General features: G+C 37.6%; 3 protein-coding genes and 1 non-coding gene across 5 annotated transcripts; 3 read left to right on the plus strand and 1 right to left on the minus strand.

Annotated features, from left to right (window-relative positions):
* Positions 1-3812: 3812 nt before the first annotated feature.
* LOC142641410 (uncharacterized) lies at positions 3813-6968 on the plus strand. 2 transcript variants are annotated; one of them, XM_075815845.1, is made up of 2 exons: positions 3813-3980; positions 6088-6968. In XM_075815845.1, the coding sequence occupies exons 1-2, from the start codon at positions 3939-3941 to the stop codon at positions 6754-6756; spliced, it is 711 nt and encodes a 236-aa protein (XP_075671960.1). In that variant the 5' UTR covers positions 3813-3938; the 3' UTR covers positions 6757-6968. The 2 variants fall into 2 exon arrangements, with proteins under 2 accessions (XP_075671960.1, XP_075671959.1); XM_075815844.1 differs by having other exon boundaries at positions 3839-3980; positions 6085-6968.
* A 3825-nt stretch (positions 6969-10793) lies between these two features.
* On the plus strand, positions 10794-12501 carry LOC142641462 (transcription factor bHLH51). The gene is made up of 2 exons (XM_075815904.1): positions 10794-11298; positions 11794-12501. The coding sequence occupies exons 1-2, from the start codon at positions 10996-10998 to the stop codon at positions 12262-12264; spliced, it is 774 nt and encodes a 257-aa protein (XP_075672019.1). The 5' UTR covers positions 10794-10995; the 3' UTR covers positions 12265-12501.
* LOC142641863 (U6 spliceosomal RNA) lies at positions 11502-11604 on the plus strand. The gene has a single exon (XR_012845537.1). It is a non-coding gene; the product is annotated as a U6 spliceosomal RNA (small nuclear RNA).
* Positions 12502-18135: 5634 nt separating the features above from the next.
* LOC142640006 (uncharacterized) lies at positions 18136-18651 on the minus strand. Its single transcript, XM_075814122.1, has one exon. The coding sequence runs from the start codon at positions 18649-18651 to the stop codon at positions 18136-18138; it is 516 nt and encodes a 171-aa protein (XP_075670237.1).
* Positions 18652-22784: the final 4133 nt, after the last annotated feature.

Genomic DNA, 22784 nt, shown 5'->3' on the forward strand with positions numbered 1-22784 from the left:
TTATTGCTCTTTATGCCCCTCCAGTGTGTTAGATAGAATCCACATGATTCTGGAATTAATGTTGATTGATAATTTAATGCGTGGATTTATCTAAGTCATGAACCTGCTAAGGCTGATTAAAAAAACTGTATTGCAATCAAATATGCCCTAGAGACCTTTTGTATGCTTTCTGGGCAGAAGGTGGGTGAAGAAAAATCCCGAGTTTTCTTTTCCCCTAATATCTCTAGAGAAACTCGAGAGGACTTATGCAACACACTTGGGTTCCGATCTACCCTAGCTCTAGGGAAGTATTTAGGCTTTCCTGTTAAGCATACCTCGGACCCTCATGATTATGGTTTCGTCATTGAGCGAATTCAAAGCCGTCTAGCTGGCTGGAAAGCCCATTTGCTCTCCTTTGCTGGAAGGCTTGTTCTCACACAAGCTGTTACCACGGCCATTCCTAGTTACACCATGTAATGTTCAGTCCTCCCCCCAAAAGTCATTAAGTGTGTAGATAAGCTTAATTGAGATTTCTTATGGGGTTCGTCTGAAAATAAAAAGAAAATCCATATGGTAAGCTGGAAGAAGGTGACAAAGCCTAAGAAGGATGGAGGTCTTGGATTGCAGGCAGCCAAGGAGGAAAATATTGCCTCGCTTGCTAAGCTGAACTGGCGAATGCACTATGAAAAAGATTCCTTATAGGCTCGGGTGTTGACTCATAAATACATCAATCGTAGGGGGCATGGTGGAAACTGGGTCAGTTGGGGAAGAATTAAAGGATGCTCCACTGTTTGGAAAGGTATTGAGGAAGGGGAAACTGTTTTAAAAAAAGGCACAAAATGGATTGCCGGCAAAGAGAGCAAACCGTCCTTCTTGCGCGATAAGTGGCTCATTAAAGGGACTTTGAGTGAGCTCATTGCTGGTCCCTTTAATAGAGAGGAAGAACACCTCCAGCTCAAAGATGTGTTCAAACAGGGCCTATGGGATTTGGGGTGCATATCCTTTGATTTTCCTCCTACTCTTGTTCAGGAGATTAAAGCTAACCCAATGCCTTTTTTGAATTCTAGTGCAGACCGCATCTCTTGGTTTTTGTCCCCAAGTGGGAAATTTGTTTTAAAGGATGCCTACAAGCTTGTTTGTCTTGAAGATGAAAGCAATACTTTCGAAGTTGACACTAGTAATTGGGTTTGGAAGATTCCCACCCTTCCAAAAATTAGGTGTTTTCTCTGGCAATGTTGTCACCTCAGTATTCCAGTTCGAGAAATTCTTGCTTACAGAGGGATGAATGTCTCTCACCTTTGCCCCCTTTGCAATAGTGGTTTTGAATCAATCATTCACATGCTGTGAGATTGCCCTATGATCCGACAAGTTTGGGATTCCCTTATTCCTCTAGCTGCTATAGGATTTTTCTATGTTTCAGACCTGATGGATTGGCTGAGTAGCAATTGCAAATCTCATATTTGCTCCCACTTGGGAATTTCGTGGAATGTTATTTTTCCTTTTGGAGTTTGGAGTATTTGGCTGCACAGAAACGAGGTCATTTTCAGAGATAATAACCCCCCAAAGCTAAATAAAGATGGAGTGATCTCCAAGGCAGCATAATTTGCTTGTCTGGGTGTGAATGGCAAGGCTGCTAGGGTGAAAACCACTATTAAGGTGAAATGGATACCACCCCCGGCTCAATGGTTCAAACTCAACTCAGATGGGTCTTCAATGGGCAATCCGGGGCATGCGGGTGGAGGAGGCATCATCAAGAATGCTGAGGGCGGCTGGGTAAAGGGGTATGCGAGAGCCAATGGATACACGACTAGTGTTGCTGCTGAATTGTGGGCGTTGAGAGATGACATCCAATTATGCTTAGAGCTGAATCTTCTCGCGGTGATAATAGAGTTGGATGCTATGATTGTTGTTGATATGATAAAAAATACGAATCACAACCCAAATGGAAATAACAACATAGTAGCAGATTGCAGGGAAGGTATGTCTAGAATCCCAAGAGTTCAAGTTAAACACTGCTTTAGAGAAGCGAATAAATGTGCGGATGCACTAGCTAGGAGGGGAGCGCTGCTTTCTTCTGATTTTTGTTTGTTTGTTTTTGATTCCCCTCCAGCAGACATTGCTCTGTTGTTAAATCTAGATGCTACTGGAGTTTTGTATGAGCGTTGTATTGTATCTGTTCCTGTTTCTTAGTTTATAAACATTTCCTTTTCAACCAAAAAAAAAAAAAAAACTTGGTAGTGGCAAACCAAACATTTTTGTTAGGTACTTCTCTTGCAAACCAAATGCATATACCACATACCGCCCAAGAGAAACGAAAAAAAAGAAGAAAAATTCCACAGGCAATTTTTCCCTTCTTCCTCTTACCATATACAGACAAGTATATACCTATCAACAAAAAAGAAAAAAGAAAAAAGAAAGATACAGGCAAGTATATGGTCACATGCCCATACAGATTAATAATATTTAACTTTGGTGTGTGAGCAACCTAATAGTCTTATGACTATGAGGTCCTGTATCTAACATTTCTTTTTTTGAGCTGTCACTGATGGCCTAAGTTGAGATCTTTTACATTGCATAAAGCTCCTGCATGCATTTGTATTAGATGTAGACAACTTCATATTACCTGTTCTCCTCTTATGTTATAGTGTAGAATTTTCTTATGTTTGTGGCAGCATTTGGCTATCCCAGTGCAAAATCCTCTATTACACAATAATTAGCTGAATAGCCTGGATGTATAGATTTGTAGCTCTTGTGCACACCTTGCTATGGTCATCTCTTCATGAACTCAGTCTCATATTGAAAAGCTTTGGAGAATTCCTCACTCAATTAAGTGAGTGTATCCTCCTTGTAATACTTCAGGCTTCTGGTTTGTAATTTCCTGTTTCTTTGATCTAAGGATTGTGGGTTTAAAAGACTTATGTGTGTGTGCGCCCCTTTTTTTTTTCTCCTGTTAGTCCAAATTTTTCCTTCCATTTGTTTTTATGATGCAACATTGTTATTTATGTTCTTGAATATAAGTCATCGTTTATTGTTGTTAATTTTTTAATTAAACAAGTTATCATTTATATTTTCTTTGCAACAAGATGATACCTATTGGTGCAAGGTTGGTAGGATTAGCCACATTTTACTCTCTTTTTTCTTTCCTTTAAAAAAAAAAATTAGGTTTATGCCAGTAGTATATTTTCTCTATTCTGACATTAATATTAAGAATTTATTGATAATAATCCTTATTTTTGTTAAAATTCCGATGCAAAAACCTGTGGGTTTTAACAAGTTGCTATCCAAATAGGTTTTGACATTAATATTAACATTGAACTAAAGTCTTTATAAGGGACTTGGATTGAATATCAACTAAAATAAAAAGAAACTTATTAGTATATTGTCTTGATAATAAATAGTAATTATTATGGAATAGACATTTTAGAGATTTAAAAAAAAAAAAACTAAAGATATAATTGGTTCAATTTTTTTTTAAAAATGTCTATTAAAGAAAGTTGTATAAAAAAATGCAGTCTGATATGTGAATTATTAAACTCATAGCTTTAGTTCAATGTTAATAGCCTTGACCAATTGAACTATGATTATTTTATCATTAAAAAGTAAAGAAAAAAAAAATTTAAAACAAGAATTCATGCAAAACAATATATGAATGTGTGTGATAAAATGGGCTGGACTGGCTGTCTCTGGCCTATTTGTTTTATCCTGGGCCGGTCCTCTAGCTGACTTGGGTCTGATCCTTGTTTTTACAGTCGCCTGAGCTTGGGCTTTAAAAAAGTTACAAAAAAAAAAAAAAAAAATCAGAGTGAGACTGTGACATCGTGATATTACGCGCTGAAAATGAAGGTGGTGCTGACAACTTCTGATCTACTTAATTCGATTACCAGCCATCCACACAAACACAGCTCTAACTCAAGGAGAGCTCTCTCTCTCTTCATGGTTGAGCCTTAAACGACAAGAATATGGCTATCTCTCTGAATTCAGTCGTGGGTTTCAACTCAACGGTAAATCTATGCTCCCTATTTCTCTCTTCTAACTCAAGCTGCAAAAAATTGTTCTTCTTTCTATGCATGTCTTAATTAGTTGAGTTCAGTGACTTTAGTCTCGTTAAATTTCATTATCTTTTTTAAACTTTTCAACTGGGTGTTTAACTTATATTAGTTGTGAATTATAGTGGGAGTTGAACGGTAGAATAGCTCAAAGAAAAGAAACAAAAAAAGGAAAAGAAAAAAAGATAAGGTTAGAAGGCTTTTTATTTGTAGCCAGCCTCAAATGGTTGGGATTTAGCTTTATTACACTTTAGTTTGAGGACTCATTGTGATCATTAAAGATATTACTAGTGGTTCCAGAAAAAAACATGTTGGAAAGTTTCAAGTAGCTATATATTGATTCCAGACTTAACTGATTCCTTAGATTATGACTCTTAAATTATAGAAGGGTAAAGTCTCTTCCACTTTCTTTTTTAGTGAAGAAAGAAATAGGGTTTAGAGTCAAGCTTTTAATAAACTTTGAAGGGATGGTTGAGGTTGTTGATAACGTTCGGTGGGCTGTAGCACTTCTTGTATGAAGTTTAAGGGTAAAATTTAGGTATAGTTTCTTAGGTATTGTACCTTAGGTTCATGTATTAAATTCAAACACATGATTCATGATTGTATTGACCAATGTAGCATGCGCAATGTTATCTTTCCTTAGGACACTTAAATTCTATGCAGCCATGTGTTTTAATTTAATTCGAAAATCTAAGGTGTGACACCTAAAAAATTGTACCTAAAAGTTAACCCGAAGTTTAAATATTTGTAGCATGATTTGTGTCAAATGCAATGGTTGGGCATCCTCGTATGTCCTGCACAATATCTTGCTCCAAAAATTATGTATGATAATCAAAATGAGTGTCTGTTATTTACCCTCATAGGGAAAATGGCATTGAATGTGATTCTGGGTGTTACCAGATGAAATATTAAACACTTACTGTAAATATGTTCAATGTATCTGTTAAAATATGGAAATTGGATCTGGGGTATAAGAAATCATAGGCACAATAGTCCACAGATGAAGTTCCATTTTCCTGGAAAATGAGCTTTCAAGCAATATCCTTTGGAATGAAAAAGAAATGCTTTTTTTTTTTTTTTTTGACCTATCTTTGAAATGCTTTCAAAGATAGGTGGAATTGTCAACTTAATACTTGTAATTTCTTTATAAAGGGTGCCTTAAAAAAAAATCTGTGATTCACTTCTTGGCCTGCAATAAGGTGCTGCTTGAACATTGTGATTAGCCAAAATTCAGCCAAAAATTGTTGCATCCGTGGTTTCTCAATATAACATGTAGCTCTTTGCCTATTAAAATGCTATATATACAATCAATCCAAATTTTTTTTATTCTTTGTTGCTCAGATACTAGCAGTCCTTAAATTGGTTCAACTCAAACCAAAATGCATTGAAAAACCTTCCATGATGAATGCATTTCAACTCCAAAGCGATGTATAAAATCAATATCAGTTATTAAGATTATCTCGGTTAGATTGTAGTATCTTTTAACAACTAGATTGATTATGAACTGCTAGTCTTAATCTTTGTTTTAATGTTCTTCATTTTTTTTGATGATATGTGCCTTTCTTTTTCCTTTTGATACCACAATTATGCCTCTTCCTATAAAATGCCATCTATGGCGGTATTTTGTATGTAACTTTTCAGGTCTTCTTTCAGGTTAAGGCTTCTATTTCCTTTTTTCATCAACATTGTTGAAACTTCAATTAGACTTGATCAGAGAGAATTCTTGATATAAATGCCTTTTATTTCCTATTTCATCATTATAATAAGATACACCTAAATGCGGTAGTAGGTATTAGTAACAGAATTGTAAGAGCGTTGTAGCTCAGTAACATTACCCGGTTATCCCATAGAGGAGAATTTGGATTCAAATCCTCTCACCCTTGTTGTAAGCAGGAAAAAAAGGTATTAGGAGTAAAAAAATCAGAAACTATTTGATGCATTATTTATTATCATTTGGGAACTGAGTTTCATAATATTCACATTTATGATTTTATAATTTAATGTGATCTAGATATATCTGGGTGACTGCTATTTCCTTGGTTGTTTTTTTCTCCATTAGCAGCTGCAAGCCAATTACCAAAATGTGTCAAGATCTTCTGTTGGAGCTTCAGTATCAAAAGCCTCCAAATTTGCATCCTTCTCAGGAAAGTTGGGGTCCAGTAGTCTTCTGAAGGAAAAAAGATTGAGCCTTTGTTTTTCAGTTGCCAATAGTGATAGTCTTACCACAAAAACCAGTGATGAGGGTTCTGGCAATGCAGAAAATAGTCAGTTGCAAGATAGTAGTAATAATGACTCTGGGTCTCAAGCCTCTGAAGCCTCTAATGGATCAACAGTTTCTTCAGATTTGAAGCCAAAGACACCATCATCATCTCCAAACCTTCAATCCACGCTGAAAAGGTCGCCACTAACAGCAAAAGAGAGACTAAGGGCTGCCCGGGTTCTCAACCGTTACTCAGAATCAAAGGCTACTAAGTCAGAAATGGGCAGCAAAGTATTGGACGCTCTAAGAGAAAGTGATCGTGGGAAGAAAAGATCCGGGCTTCCAGAGGCCCCTACAAACTTATTTGACGACAGCAAGCGAGGAATGCCAAAGCAGGGCTTAACTTTTCAGTTTCCAGGAGGTGTTGAGCTGCTTGCTATTGTCGTCTCATTTGTTTTAATAAGTACAGTGATGTTTGCTACGACATTCATTGTGTGGAAAGTTGGTGCCATCCATTTTAATGAGTACTAAGGTGGAGAGCAGTAAGGTACTGCGTTATGGACAAATTACATTTTTAAAGTATGTGTAAATCACAAGTTAGCTGAATTTCAGGTACTTTAATTAGAAGCTCATCTTGTATAAGGGTAGGATGAATCTTTTTTTTCAGGAAAGATACATATACTTGAATGTAAGAAAGATTTGCTGAGTCAACAGTTATACATCAGTGATCAACATTTACTGCTTGGAGTGCTTTTTTTTTTTTTTCAAATTACTACAAGCAGAGAGGGGATTTGAACACAAGTTCTCATTGGGAAATTCGGACAATGCTACTGAGCTTGGACAGCTATTGTAGCTTCTTATAAGTGAAATTATTATTATGATAGCATGGCCTAAATGGCCAAGTACCATTATTTGGTGAAATATGTAGAGTTCTATCATTGATTGCGAAATAATTAGAGATCTACCATTTTTTTAAGACTCGAGTTACACGGCAAACTCGAGTATTATGAAAAATAGCACCAATATTTTATGTAACTCGAGTTTCAGGAACTCAAGTTCCATAAAATATAGCACGACTAATTTGACGACTATTTTTTCGAAGAACTCGAGTTACACGACAAACTCGAGTTTCACAAACTTGAATACCAAAAGAGTGGTAAATATATATATATATATATATACACACACACAAAATAGTGTTAGATTTCTATATATTTTGCCAAATAGTGGTATTTGGCCATTTTGGTCATGATAGCATAGCTTAATAAATTCCTTGAGCTCACTCCCTTCTAGAATTCTAGAGCATTCTCATCTGGTCTCTTCAAAAAAAATTTATTTTACCATCTCAAAACTTACTTTATCAATTATACCATACTATTTTATAGCACATCTAACATCCCAATTTTTATTTTACTATATAACGCATTAAAATAATATATCTACATAATAAAATATATAACCCAAAAAGTAGGAGAGAGAAATTTTGTTAGAATTATTAATAAAAAATAGGAGAGAGACAATTAAAAAATAATTTTTAAGAATACCATTGTGCTACAGTAGCATCATATAAATAAGATGTTACTATAGTACAATTGTAATTTTTTTTTTCAATTATAATACCGAATAATGCACACTTTTACACACTTTTATGGTTTTGATGCTAAAATCATCTAACGTATACCATTTACAAGCTCCAAGAGCATTCGCATCCGGTTTTTACAAAAAATTCCATTTTTAAAAGTTACTTTATTATTTATAATACACATAATATCTCAACTTTTATTTTTCTATATAATACATTAAAATAATATGTCTACTCAATAAAATATAACCCAAAAGTGATTGAGAGAGAAAAAAGTGATTCGAAAAAAGAGAGAAAAAATTAATAAAATATAAAATTTAAGTTTTACAATTTGCTATAGTACACGTAAGATAGCACCCTCGCACTATTGCAAATTTTTTTGCAATTAGCCGTGGGGATAAAGCATATCTTTTGCTCTTTAATGGTAAAATATCTCAACATTCCCGAGATAGAAGTGCTGGTGTGAATGCTTAATGCCCTTAGCTCAAGTACTTGAAAGTAGAAGTCAATTATTTCACCTGTAAAATAAGTTGTATTGAACATGGCCTTTGTCCTTATGGGATTTTTACTGCACGTGGTGGTTAACCATAATATGTATCATATGTAGTTTCTTGGTTTCTCCGTAGATTTGTCTGGCATGGATATTTATACACAAAGTCAAATATTTGTCTGAATGGTTTAACGTGTACTCTTAGGCACACTTGAATTTTTTAACCGAATTTTTTATTTAATATAGGAGGGAAAGTTGTAGCCAACGTATATGTGTTCTCACTCTTTTAATACCCATTTAAACATAAGAGGCCAAAGGACATGTGTACTTACTCTTTTAATACCCATTTAGACACGTTCTATGATTGAAATTCAATGCAGCTCATTTAATAAGAAATCAACAGTTGAGGTTAAAAGTTATAAAAATCACTTTTAATCTCAGCTCTAAAATAATTTTTTTTTTTACTCATAACTTTTTACTATTTCATTTTTACACTTTATTTTTTGCTTCACTTTCATTCACTATGGTTAATTGCACGTTGCAATACCAATCTGATGCTATATAATGCCAACATCAGTGTGAACAATGAATATGGATCAACCAACCCAAGATCTTAGCTTATCTATTGTGTGATCTCTTCCACGACCCTTCACGTTTATCGCATCTTTCAGGTTCTTCTACATTGCCAAATTCTCCAAATTAAGCCGTTAAAGTGTTTGACAAATCATGTTTCAATTTTTTTTCCCCTTGAAAAACTAGTGAAAATGCTCAATTGTTGGAGAATCTTGCTTGCTTGGGCGTGTTCATACCGGTACCTACCACTGATAAAACCAATGCCTAAGGGGGCTTAAATTGGAATAGAATATCTCGTGAGATCACCCGAATGCGAGATTTACATACGGGAGACCAGATATGATATGAAAACTAACTTCGTGCTCCAAGAAGTGAAACTCTAGCGAAATACATTATGTACCTAAGATATAGCACATATTTTTATCATGGATCTTGCCGACAGAAAATCTTGCTAGTTGAAGCAAAGGGACCCAAAAAGCCTACATTCATATGTCCCAAATGGATTAAAGTATACAGGAAGAAGATACGAAAATCATAAACACCACACAATTTTGAGAGAGAGTACTTTGCAATTTGAGAGGTTGATCAGAGGTCGTATCAATCTTAAAGGTCTTTCTTTACGGTGAGTTACAATGTTTCATTGAGAATGGGGACCTACATTGTGAGACGGAGGTTGATTGTAATTGAAGCTCTCTTGTTTGCTTGTGTAGGACAACCTTAATCATAGAGAACATATGGAAATGGACAAACCGAGCCGCTATAATCAAGTGACCTCCCTTAAGGGTTCTTTTTCATCAAAGTGATAGAAAAATTTCAAGCCCCACAAACCCTCGAGCTGTAAAGGGTTAAGCCTGAAAGCTCCACCTTGATATAATTTGCATAGTTCCTATATTAGTTCCAGTTGCTAAACACCCTGTCCTCCACAACATAGATAAGGTTAAAGGATAACCCCAAAAAAAAAAAAAAAAGAAGATAAAAACGAGTCAATTATCAAGAAATGTTGAACACCCTGACATCTAGTTTCGTCATTTTGCCGTTAGTTTTAGTATATTTCAGTTTTCAAAATACCATCGTTTTGGTGGATTTAACTGTACAGATTTGACGAAAGGATTACATTGAAAATGAACGGAAGTTAAAAATAGAAATAAAATAAATAAATAAAATTTAATAACATTGTTTTGGTGGATTTAACTGTACAAATTTGATGGAAGGATTACATTGAAAATGAATAGAACTTAAATATTGAAATGAAATAAATAAATAAAATTTAAGACGTGATTTTTTATTTAGCCTAAAATCTAATAAGTATGGTAGTCTACTCGTCATGATAAAACGAAGACCTAGCTAGTAGCACCATGAAGTAGTAGAGTAGGTTGTAGTTCAATCGCACTTTTTACCCTTTCCCCGAAAAAGTAGGAAAACGGGACAACAAGTCCTAGAAATAGAACCAACCAACCGAAATAAGGCAAATATTAAGTTATTTATTTTTTAAAATATTTTATGAAAAATTAAAAAAATGGTAAGATTTTTTCAATTTCAAACTTTTCTTTTTTAAATGATATATTATTGTGTGTACGTAGGATACACGGTAATAAAATCCAAATTAAAATACTTTCAGTGCATCACAACAAAATTGAAGACCCCTTAAATCTACCTCAGTCAGTAAGTAAATCTATGGTTGCACTCACACGGAAGAAACACTTTTTTTTTTTTTTTTTTTTTTTTCAGGATTCATCCATTTCTATTTCCATGCTACTGTTTCATTTTGGGGGGGGGGGGGGGGTCGGGCCTAAGTTTAGGTGTGTGAGTCTTAATACTTGGCAGGACAAACATCTTTTTCTCTTTCTAAAATCCACAAGATCCGTTTGAGCATAGTACTATAGTTGCTTGTTATATTTATCAACAAAGTTTTCATATTGACGTGACAGGGAGATAAGGCCAAACATGATTTTCATTTTGACCAATTAAAGGTCACTGGATTACACACCAATCACATTCAAGATAAGGAGGTCACAGCACACACATTGTAAGCGCAAGAAACAGTAGTAGCTGTATAATGTGCCATAAAAATCAGAGAGAGTTGGAGTTGGAATTTTATTAGCAAGTCTTTGTTGATTTATTGGCCATGGAAAATTGCTATCATGGTGGTTGGCCTGAAGAGGAAAATTGGGCTCAGTGTCATGCTCCACTAAACAATGAGTCTTCCTATCTAGTCCCATGGCCAGCACCACCTCATGTATCAGCCTCTACCAGATTCCAATTTCATGGGTTACCTTCTTGGTCTATGCCAATTGAAGGAGTTGCAGATGATGGAGGAGGTGCCACTGCTTCCAGTTCCAAGAGCCATAGCCAAGCAGAGAAGCGGCGTCGAGACAGGATTAATGCACAGCTTGCAACTCTTAGGAAACTGATTCCCAAGTCTGATAAGGTGAACAAAAATTCTCTTTCACAAAAACACACACATCACACAAAGATGCACACTTAGTCAAGTCAACTTTCATTTTCAGTTGGTAGATTCAGCTTGTCACTCAAATAAATGAGTATTTTACATGGTTTGGTGCATCAATTCGATCATATATGAATGTCATATAATGTCCAAAAAGAGATATTAACTTGTATAATTCTTGTAAAGTCCATATAGGGACATCCATTATGATTGGAACGATACAGAGAAGATTAGCATAGTCTGTGCACAAGGATGACCTGCATAAATTGAGGAGTGGTCCAAATTTTTAATGATCAAAATTGTAGATAACCATATAGAGCATGCCTTAACATGTTGAGATCATTAGCCCTTTTGACAAAAAACTGGTTTAGTACTTAGAAAATGTTTCTGCAACTAGAGTGCTTGACTTAATTCTTATGCACACATATGCTATACATATGTTCCGATCTCAAATGATCAATATTTTGTTATGTGCAGATGGACAAGGCAGCTCTATTAGGAACTGTAATTGACCATGTGAAGGATCTCAAGAGAAAAGCAAATGAAGTCAGCAAAGCCTGCACACTTCCAACAGAAGTAGATGAAGTAACAATTGACTATGATCTTGCTCAAGATGTCAAACTCACCAACGTTGATAACAACAGCAAGGACAATGTTTTTATAAGGGCTTCTTTTTGCTGTGATGATCGGCCTGAGCTGTTTACAGAGCTCATCCATGTCCTCAAAACCTTAAGACTCACAGCAGTAAAAGCTGACATAGCAAGTGTTGGGGGCAGAATTAGAAGCATTTTGGTGCTTTGCACCAAAGAAACTGAAGTGGGCGTTTGCGTCAGCACACTGAGACAGTCACTTAAACTAGTTTTGAATAAAATTGCTTCGTCTTCTGTGCAATCTAACTATCGCATTAGAAGCAAAAGGCAGAGGTTCTTCTTGCCTTGTTCACAATAATCTCGGTGGTGGGGTTTGGGCCTGTGCACTGGACGGGACACAAAAGTGACACGTAGATGAACATTTTTTGTCACATCACACTTGTATCTTTTTTTACCATTTTCCCCATTGAGATATGCTTTGCACACGTTCTATCGGGGTGGTGGCACAAGCTAGGCACGCGAATTATTATGTGGATTTGCTGCCATATAAAAAGAAGTGGACCTCATTGTATGAGTATGACCACTGTTTTGGTTTTGCTTCTTTAGTCTTTACCTCCCTCCCTCTCTCTCTCTCTCTCTCTTAAAAATAAAAAAGATTAGCTCCATTTATATTTTATCAAATCAGTAGCAGTAAGCATAACACAGTGCTAGAATAGTCAAGGGCAGAAGAATAATTTATTATTCAGCCATAATTGAAAGAAAAATAGTTTAATTATTGAGCATGGGAGTCACTAAGGTCCACCACTGACAAGTTGTTTCATTTACTACGTGAGTGACATAATTTTTTTTTGAACTATAAAAAAATAATAATTCATTTAAAATAAATAAATACTTGTGTCCTGCTAATGCTATTTTTATAGCTAGATTATAATATATATATATATATATATATATATATATATATATATATATATATATATATATATATATATATTTGATGGGAAGACTGAATACTTTTATTGATTATGAAATGCAACATTAACATCATGGAGAAAAGCTTGTTCTAGAAAATAAGGATTTTCTTCAGTCCAAACGGAGAGATCAGCAACGCCACAAGCATGCTTAGCTAATAAATGGGTTCGCATATTGCCTTGTGGAAAAATATGAGAGAACTCCATACTTCGGAACTCATGGGAAACTGACATCACATTGTACATCACAACAAGTTCTAATGCTGGAGGTGGAGAAGCTTCCCTAAGGGCATTCACTATCACCAACGAGTCACCTTCGAGCACAAAGTCGCGAATAAGCATGTCCCTTGCAAACTGAAGACCAAACTCAAAAGCCTTTGCCTCTGTCTCCACAACTCCTAGCGGTGCCATAATCTTCTTACTGCACGCCCAGTTAACATGTATAATATTGTGGGCTTTAGGCCCAACTAGTTTACTTGTATAGCACTCTTACTTGTACTACACTCATATTTACTTGTAATGCACTCATATGCTTACTATATAAAGGCACTCATGTATATTCTTTCAGTGACAAATACAATACTATTGAATTCAGTATTTCTAACATGGTATCAGAGCCACTGCTCTAACATTTTTTTAGCAGTCTTGTCTTTATTGGTGGTACTCTATTCTCAACATCGCTTCCGCCATCACAGCAGCCGACGTAGTTTTTCGCCGTAGAACCTCCGACATCTTCCAGTCGTTGTCCTTGGGTTCCGGACTTGCAGCCGTCGTCATTGAGGAGTACCGCACCACACAAACCACTGCACTTACTATCTCCACCGTGCATCTTGCTCCAATAAATATTTTTCAAGTACCACAGTGATCGCCTCTTCTCGATCTACTCAATCGTGGAAACCTCGCAGTAATCAGACCCTGCATGCGCCCTCACGCGTCATCCAAATCTTCTGCACTGAAGCTCACGTGCCCACGCGCCGCCACGTGCCGAAATTCTTCCTCACGTGCCGCCACGCGCTGCACGCACTAGACTTGCACCTGCTGACGTCAGCCCTAAGTGACGTCATCACTGCTACGTCAGCCCTGACATCATCGTCCATCTGCGCTGCTGACGTCACCTGCCATGTCATCGTTGACCCGTGTTGACTGACGTTGACCTGCGTTGACCCGCGTTGACTTTGACTTTGACTTTGACCGTTGCCTTTTCTCCAGGGTTGACTTTTTTGCAGTCCAAGTGCTCCTTACCCAGTTTTTCGCATAGATTTCATTTTTGTAATCCATTTTTGCATATTTTGCTTCTAAATGAAGAATAAGGACATGTCTTCTTCCTTTTGCAACAATCGTCGCCGATAATCCAGCAAACGTTTTTGCAATTTTTGCAAATGTTTTGGCCATAATATTGAGACTTACTATCAGCGCAATAAATCAGCTATTTCAATTTCTGCTGCCACTATTGCTAACATTGAGAGTGTCCAACCAATGGCTCCCGTCTCTGCACAGTCTAAGTCTTCAGGTCGCATTTTCACCATGTCCACTGATGACCTTAAAAATATCATCGCCAATGTCATTCGTATGGTTGGTAATGCATCTTATTCCTTTTCTCTCTTAGCTTTATCCGGTATGTCTCATTCCTCTTGGCTTATGGATTCTGCTTGTTGCAATCACATGACACCTCACTCGTTCTTATTTTCTGAACTTAAACCTGCACCACACCCTCTTACTATTCGCACAGCAAATGGTTCCAGAATGTCTGGTCATAATATAGGTTCCGTTTCAACCTCCAACCTCTCAGTTTATGGGGTCTTTAATGTTCCTGACCTTTCTTACAATTTGTTTTCTGTGGGACAATTAGCTGAGTTGGGTTATCGAATTATATTTGATTATTCTGGGTGTATTGTGCAGGATCCAAGGACGGGACAAGAGCTAGAGACCGGTCCCAGAGTTGGGCGTATGTTTTCCGTAGACAACCTTCGTCTTCCACTTATTGCTTCTGTTTCTATTGCCCCAGCTGCTGCAATTTCTTCTATTCTTTCCCTTGCACTTTGGCATACTCGTCTTGGTCACACATCTTCTTCTCGTGTACAACAATTGGCTTCTAGAGGTTTGTTAGGTTCAGTGTCTACAGAAAATTTTGATTGTGTTTCATGTCAGTTAGGAAAACAACCAGCTTTGTCTTTCAATACTAGTGGATCAATATCCACTGATATCTTTGACCTTATTCATTCTGATATTTGGGGACCTTCCTCTGTCTCTAGTATTAGTGGATCTCGATATTTTGTTATCTTTGTTGATGATTACTCTCGCTATAGTTGGATTTTTAATATGAAACATAGTTCTGAATTATTGCAAGTATATTCTAATTTTGCAAAAATGGTTGAAACTCAATTTTCCAAACGTATCAAAATTTTTCGATCTGATAATGCTCTTGAGTACACTCAATATGTTTTCCAAGCTGTTTTGCATTCCTATGACACTGTTCATCAACTAACTTGTCTAGGTACCTCTCAGCAAAATGGTAGAGCCGAACGAAAACTTCGTCATATTCTTGACACTGTTCGTGTTCTTCTTCTCTTTGCCAAAGTTCCTGCTCCTTTTTGGGGCGAAGCTGCTCTTCATGCTGTTCATGCTATTAATCGCATTCCCAGTCCTGTCATCCAAAATCAAACTCCATATGAGCGCCTTTTTGGATCACCTACAGACTATCACCACCTCCGCTCATTCGGCTCTGCTTGTTTCGTTCTTCTTCAGCCACATGAGCATAACAAACTTGAGCCTAGGTCAAGACTTTGTTATTTTCTTGGCTATGGCGAAAATTAAAAGGGGTATCGGTCTTATGATCCTATTTCTCATCGTCTTCGTATCTCCTGCAATGTTGTCTTTTGGGAACATCGCCTCTTTGTCGAGCTCTCTCACTTCCGTGCTTCTCTATCTTCCTCTTCTATCTTAGATCTATTTCCAGATGAGACACATATTCCTTCTGTAGCTGCTCCTGACCCTCCTATAGCTGATCCTGATCCTCCTGTAGCTGCTTCTGATTCTCCTATTGACTTCTCTGTCCAACCACCAGATATCCTTGATCCCTTTCCTAGTTCCCCCTTTAATGAACAGGTGGAAGATGAACAGGTTGAAGACAAACTACCCAACCCTGATCTTGGGTCCCCTGCTCTTGCTCCGCCTGAAGATCATGCATAAGACATTCCACCTCGTCACTCAACTCGGGTAAGGTCCATTCTTGCACATTTACTTGACTATCATTGTTACACTGCCCTTGCTACACTGCACGAGCCTCACACCTATCGTGAGGCGTCCACTTACCCTTTATGGCAGATTGCAATGAAAGAGAAACGTGATGCATTATCTAAAAACCATACTTGGGACTTGGTCACTCTCCCCCCTGAGAAATCTGCGGTTGGTTGTAAGTGGATCTACAAGATTAAGACTCGCTCTGATGGGTCCATTGAGCGCTACAAAGCTCGTCTTGTTGCAAACTGTTTTACACAGGAGTATGGGATTGATTATGAAGAGACCTTTGCTCTGATTGCTCGTATCTCATCTGTTCATGCCCTCTTAGCTGTTATTGCTGCCAGTAAATGGGATCTTTTCCAGATGGATGTCAAAAATGCATTCCTTAATGGGAATTTAAGTGAAGAAGTTTATATGCAACCTCCTCCTAGTCTCTTTGTTGAATCAAACAAGGTTTGTCATCTTCGACGTGCACTTTATGGCCTTAAACAAGCTCCACGAGCTTGGTTTGCCAAATTCAGCTCTACCATCTCTCGCTTGGGTTACATGGCCAGTCATTATGATTCTGCCTTATTTCTTCGTCGCACTGACAAAGGCACTATTTTACTTCTCCTGTATGTGGATGATATGATCATCACTGGTGATGATCTTAGTGGCATTCAAGAACTTAAGGATTTTCTCAGTCAGCAGTTTGAGATGAAAGATCTTGGACATCTCAGCTACTTCTTGGGTCTTGAAATCACTCATTTTACAGATGGACTTTACATTACTCAAGCCAAGTATGCCTCTGAACTCTTGTCTAGAGCTGGACTCACTGATAGCAAGACTGTTGACACTCCAGTTGAGTTTAATGCGCATCTGACTCCCTCAGGGGGAAACCATTGTCTAATCCCTCTCTTTACAGACGCTTAGTTGGTAGCCTAGTTTATCTCACTGTTACTCGTCCAGACATTTCCTATGCTATTCACCAGGTGAGCCAATATCTGTCTGCTCCACGATCGACTTACTATGTTGCTATTCTGCGCATTCTTCGGTACCTAAAGGGCACTCTCTTCCATGGTCTTTTCTACTCTGCTCAGTCTCCACTTTTTCTCCGTGCATTTTCTGATGCTGATTGGGCAGGAGATCCCACTGATCGCAGATCCACCACTAGTTATTGCTTTCTTCTTGGTTCTTCTCTGATTTCTTGGCGAAGCAAGAAACAAACTCATGTGGCCCGTTCCAATACTGAAGTAGAATATCATGCCCTTGTTGATACCACATCTGAGCTTCTTTGGCTACGATGGCTTCTCAAAGACTTAGGTGTGTCTACATCCTCTGCTACTCCTCTTTATTGTGACAACAAGAGTGCCATTCATATTGCTCACAATGATGTCTTCCATGAACGGACTAAACACATCGAGATTGATTGTCATTTTATCTGTTATCATCTTATCCATGGTGCTCTCAAGCTAATATCAGTCTCCTCTACAGATCAACTTGCAGATATCTTCACCAAGTCACATCCTACGGGACGCCTTCGTACTTTGGTTGACAACCTCAAGTTGGTCTCACATCCACCTTGAGTTTGAGGGGGGCTGTTAACATGTATAATATTGTGGGCTTTAGGCCCAACTAGTTTACTTGTATATCACTCTTACTTGTACTACATTCATATTTACTTGTACTGCACTCATATGCCTACTATATAAAGGCATTCATGTATATTCTTTCAGTGAGAAATACAATACTATTGAATTCAGTATTTCTAACACGCCCTAACCTCCCTTCCTTTGGCGTCTCTGATCAGATTCCTATTCGTCCACATTGCCCATGCTATCATAAGTATCTTCTCTACATAATCATTCTCCCATTTCACCACCATAGTCACGTGCCATATAAGATCTATGAGAGAAGAAAAAGGTAGATTCATCTGCCCAGAAAACAGTTTGGACACCCTCCATACCTCCTTCGCATTAGAATAGTGCTAGAACAAGTGGCCCGAAGACTTTGCTTCCGTTTGACATGCCTCCCAGTAGCTATCCAACATAACCTTCCTCCTTTTGAGTTTTTCTTTTGTAGGCCGTATGTCTTTGCATGCTCTCCACGCAAAATGACGCACTTTTGTGAGGGATATTCATACTGCACAGGTATTTCCAAAATTTCCTTTGATTACTATCATTTGAAGCACTGGCTGTTCCACCCTTGGGCACCTCCTCCATTGCAAACCAATAGTCACTCCTAACATTGAATAAACCCGAAATTGTTGGAGCCCATATTTGCTTATCTTCTTGTGGATTGGAGCTAAGAGCAATTCCGTCTATGATCTCAGCTTCATGGGGTAAGAAGACTTGATTCAATATATCATGCTTCCACGTCCCACTGTTGGAATCAATCAACTCCACTACCTGTGCATCCTCATGGAAGGTAGACAAAAGAGAGGTGACTTTGTATGAGAAAGGAGTAGGCAGCCATTTGTCCTTCCAAATCCCGATGCTCCTTCCATTCCCCACTTGCCATCGAAGACCCTTCTGAACCACATCCTGTGTAGCCATGCTACTCCTCTATGCATAAGAGGGGTTGTTGCCTAAACCTGCTTCTACAAAGTCACATTTAGGGAAGTATTTTGCATTGAACACCTTATACACTAAAGACTCACCATCCCTTTGTAATCTCTATCCTTGTTTTGCCAAGAGAGCAAGGTTAAACTGCTTTAGTTGCTTAAACCCCGTGCCACCTTTAGCTTTTGGAGCACATAGCTTGTCCCAACTCATCCAAGCCATCTTCCTTTCATCCTTACATTGACCCCATGAAAAATTCCTTATTAAACTTGTCATTTCATCACATAGAGAGTCAGGGATTTTAAAATAGCTCATGGTATACATTGGAATTGCTTGTGCTACTGCTTTTATTAAGATTTCCTTACCCGCCTTTGACAGTAATTTCTCCTTCCAACCAGATAGTTTTTTGGACAACTTTTCTTTAATCTCCTTGAAGGTATTCTTTTTATTTCTTCCCACCAAAGATGGCAATCCCAGGTACTTCTCATGTTGTTTGATCACTTGTGCCTCGAATTTAGACTTGATCTCATCCTGGACTTCCTTAGTGGTGTTGCTGCTGAAAAAAATAGGGAGGTTTTTGTTTTGTTAAGCTGTTGCCTCGAAGCTTGCTCATAAACCTGTAAGATCTTTTGTAGGGTCTCACATTCCTTATTAAACTTGTCAAATTTTCAAACAAAATTACAAATTTTTTTAGTTGGGTGAGTGAGGACTAAGGAGCCTCCCCATCCCTTTTTTTACCCAAAACAGAAAACTCAAAAGAGAAGAGATTGTAACAGGCCTCCATTATTACACTGATAAGCCCAAAATGCTAAATTGTGGGCCAAAGGAATTTGCTCACATAGGGAAATGGACAAAAGGCCCAAATTTGATATCTAACACAATCTTAACATCAAGCATTATGTTTTCAGTAGACCAGGAGCTCACTGACGAGTGATGACTGATGAGTATGAAATAAATTGATTTATTTGAAAAAAAAAATATTTTATTTGCTTAAAATCATTTTTTGTCTCATTTTTAAGCAAATATGTGCTGCCAAACACACTTGTGAAGAGGGCAGTTAACTCTTTTTAATTTAGGGTTTGTTTGGATATTGTTTATTTGCTGAAAATTGAAAACAAATTGCAGAAAACACTATAGTAAAATAATTTTTAAATGTGTAAATAGTACTGTGGGACCCAAAAATGCATGGGTATGCGTGTTTTGTTGAGTTTGGTGGTTCCATGAATAGTGCTGTGGGACCCCAAAAAAAGGCCAAACACAGTTGAAACACAAGGCAAACACACACTTATTGGTTTATTTGCTTAGGTACAACTTTTTAAAATTTTAGGGCCTGTTTGATTAGAGATTTCTAGTATTGTTATTTAAGTGTTTTGAAAATATGTGTGAGTTAAAAAGTGTTGTGCAAATACGTGTTGTAGAGTTTACACGCTAAAAACTTTTGTTTAAACACCCCTACTAAACATTCCTTATGTTTTTAAAAAATAATTGTCCTTTTGTCTACTTTCAATAAATAAATAAGATTTTAATTTAAAACAAAAAAAAAGTTAATCAAACATTAACATTAACATGTATGCGAAGTCATTTTGCAACCCTCCATACTTGTATTTGCTAAAATAATTATTGGGTGTTAGTCTATTCAATTGATAAAGTTTTTTATTCTCAAAAAAGATATTTGAAATTCAAACCCCACCTATGTTAAAAGTTAATTGATGTCTTGACTTAATGATAAATAACAATAAAAAAATCATAACGAACAATTGATGTCTTGATTCTCAAAAAAAAAAAAAAAAAAAAAAAACATAAAGTGGTATCCATAAGTTATAAATCTGTATGTATTAAAAAAATAATCGAACGAATCAATGCATGCAGTCCTACTCTTCCTCCATGACAGATATGTTGACTCCTATCAATTTTACTTAGCAGTCTATTGACAAGAAACGGTTAGAAAGAAAGAAATGAATATGGTTTTGAGTGGGCTAGCTTGAGAAATTTCCAAGGCCCCGGCGACAGTTCCTTTTATAATAGGCCTAATGCTAATCTTGCTATCTCAACATCTATGGTAGTTTGATGGATCGTGGACTGGTCCACTAAAAAGTACTCAGTCTATTTGCTAAGACAGCCTGAATTTCTGATCTTCAAAAGCAAATTATTTGCTATAGCCTAAAGCAATGTGTATAAAACATTATCAAGCCTCTGTTGGACCAAAACTTAACAAATTCCCTTGTTTTTTTAATACATTGTGGTGGGCCTTTTGTGTTGTTGGGCTTGGATTTCTCTTTGCTGTACCACGGCTCGTGATTCTGGGGTAGGAAAGTTGAGACTAACCTAAGTGAAGCACACCTTAGGCCAGCGTGTGCACGAGTTAGGCCATCCCAGTATAGACGTGCCTTGGTAGAAGTCTTGGATGTACAGTGTGCTCACGGCAGAAATAACTGTTATAGATAGTACAGTAGGAACACAATACGGCAAGATAACTAAAACATTTTATGAATATCACTAACGCCTAAATAACACAACCAAGGAAAATAACAAGGTCGTGGCAGAATAATACAACCACGAATCACAAGATTACGACAAACAATTCAACAATAAGGTAATAAATTAATCATTCATCAACCAAAAAGTAGAGCTTGTTTTCCCAAAGAAATGGGTTTAGTTTTTTAGCAAACACAAGTCCAAAAAGGGAGCCGATCTTCAACGTGGGTAACCTTAGAGAAGGCTCTTGCCATAGAGATTACGCACTTTGGAAAAAGAACATAGATGGCTTAAACTCAAATTCTTAACTTCTCAGAGAGTGGGTCTGTTAAGAGTGAGAGAAATTGGTAGCCTATTGATGCATGCCTCTACTCCTATCACTCGTACTTTTCTCTAATTTCTGTGTTTTTCTTCTCTCTTTCTATTTCCTTGCTCTATCTCTATTTCTTATCATCGTTTTTTCCTCCACTATTCATTGTCACCATTATAGCCTTTTATACAGTCTGTCATGACAGGATTTACCATTTTCACCCCTCAACTGCTTATGGCTCGTTGTGGGTGTTCTTCTAAGGTTGTCCACTGGCCTGCTAGCTGCCCAGCCACTACCCTTACACTGTGCTGGTTGTGCCACGCCTCATTTCCAGACAAAAAATGACTTGTTTTGTCTCTTACTATTCTCATCTGAATAAGGGATAAACCTCTCCCTCACCTATCTCTTACTATTCTCATCCAACAATTCAAGCTCATACTTACTTCTTTTGGGTGAGATGCCATTCCAGCAGGACATTTCTCCCTAAAGAAGTTTGAGCGAGAACCCTAAAATAGACCTCCCTTTTCTCCTTACCGCTAGACCACATCCTTTCATACCTTTGACCCATCACTTACCTCCCATGTATTGGTTGGGTATAAGTAGGTGGTGCTTGGGCCCTGTATATGTTCCACTTCGTCTGAATCCTTTACTTTTTTGGCCTTCACGCCTTTGCTATCACCTTCATGTTAGCAGGAAATTTCTCCCCAAAGAAGTTTGAGCGAGAACCCCAAAATAGACCCCCCTTTAACCCATGGCTCACCTCCCATGTATTGGTTGGGTACAAGTATGTGGTGCTTGGGCCCTGTGTATGCTCCACTTCCGTTTGAATCCTTTACTTTTCTGGCCTTCACGCCTTTGCTATTACCTTCATGTTTGTCTGATTTTGTTGTACATTCTGGTAAACATTTAACTCTTGAGGCGTGAAAGGCATATGAGACTTTAGGTTAATGTTTTCTGCCTTCTATCTCTTCTTTGGATTGGGTATTGCTTGGGTGCAGGCCCTCTCCTTCCTACCTAACCCAGCTTCCTTCCTGTGTTTGTGGGCCTCTTGGCTGGGGATTCGACCATGACGCTGCATTGTTCTTGCCATATCATTACCTCTCTTTTCTTCATTTATTACTCATGGGCTTTTGGGTTGATGCTCTTGCTAGTCCACTTTCCACATCCTTACCTCCTTTGGGTTTTTTTGGCCAACATTCCTGCCGTGCCAGCCCACTTTCCACATCCTTACCTCTTTTGGTCTTTATTGGCCAACATTCCTACTGAGCCAACCCATTTCCCACATCCTTACTTCTTTGGGGCTTTATTGGCCAACATTCTTGTTGTGTCAACCCATTTCATT

This window comes from Castanea sativa, chromosome 6, assembly GCF_040712315.1.
Source record: "Castanea sativa cultivar Marrone di Chiusa Pesio chromosome 6, ASM4071231v1".
In the NCBI taxonomy this organism is placed as follows: domain Eukaryota; kingdom Viridiplantae; phylum Streptophyta; class Magnoliopsida; order Fagales; family Fagaceae; genus Castanea; species Castanea sativa.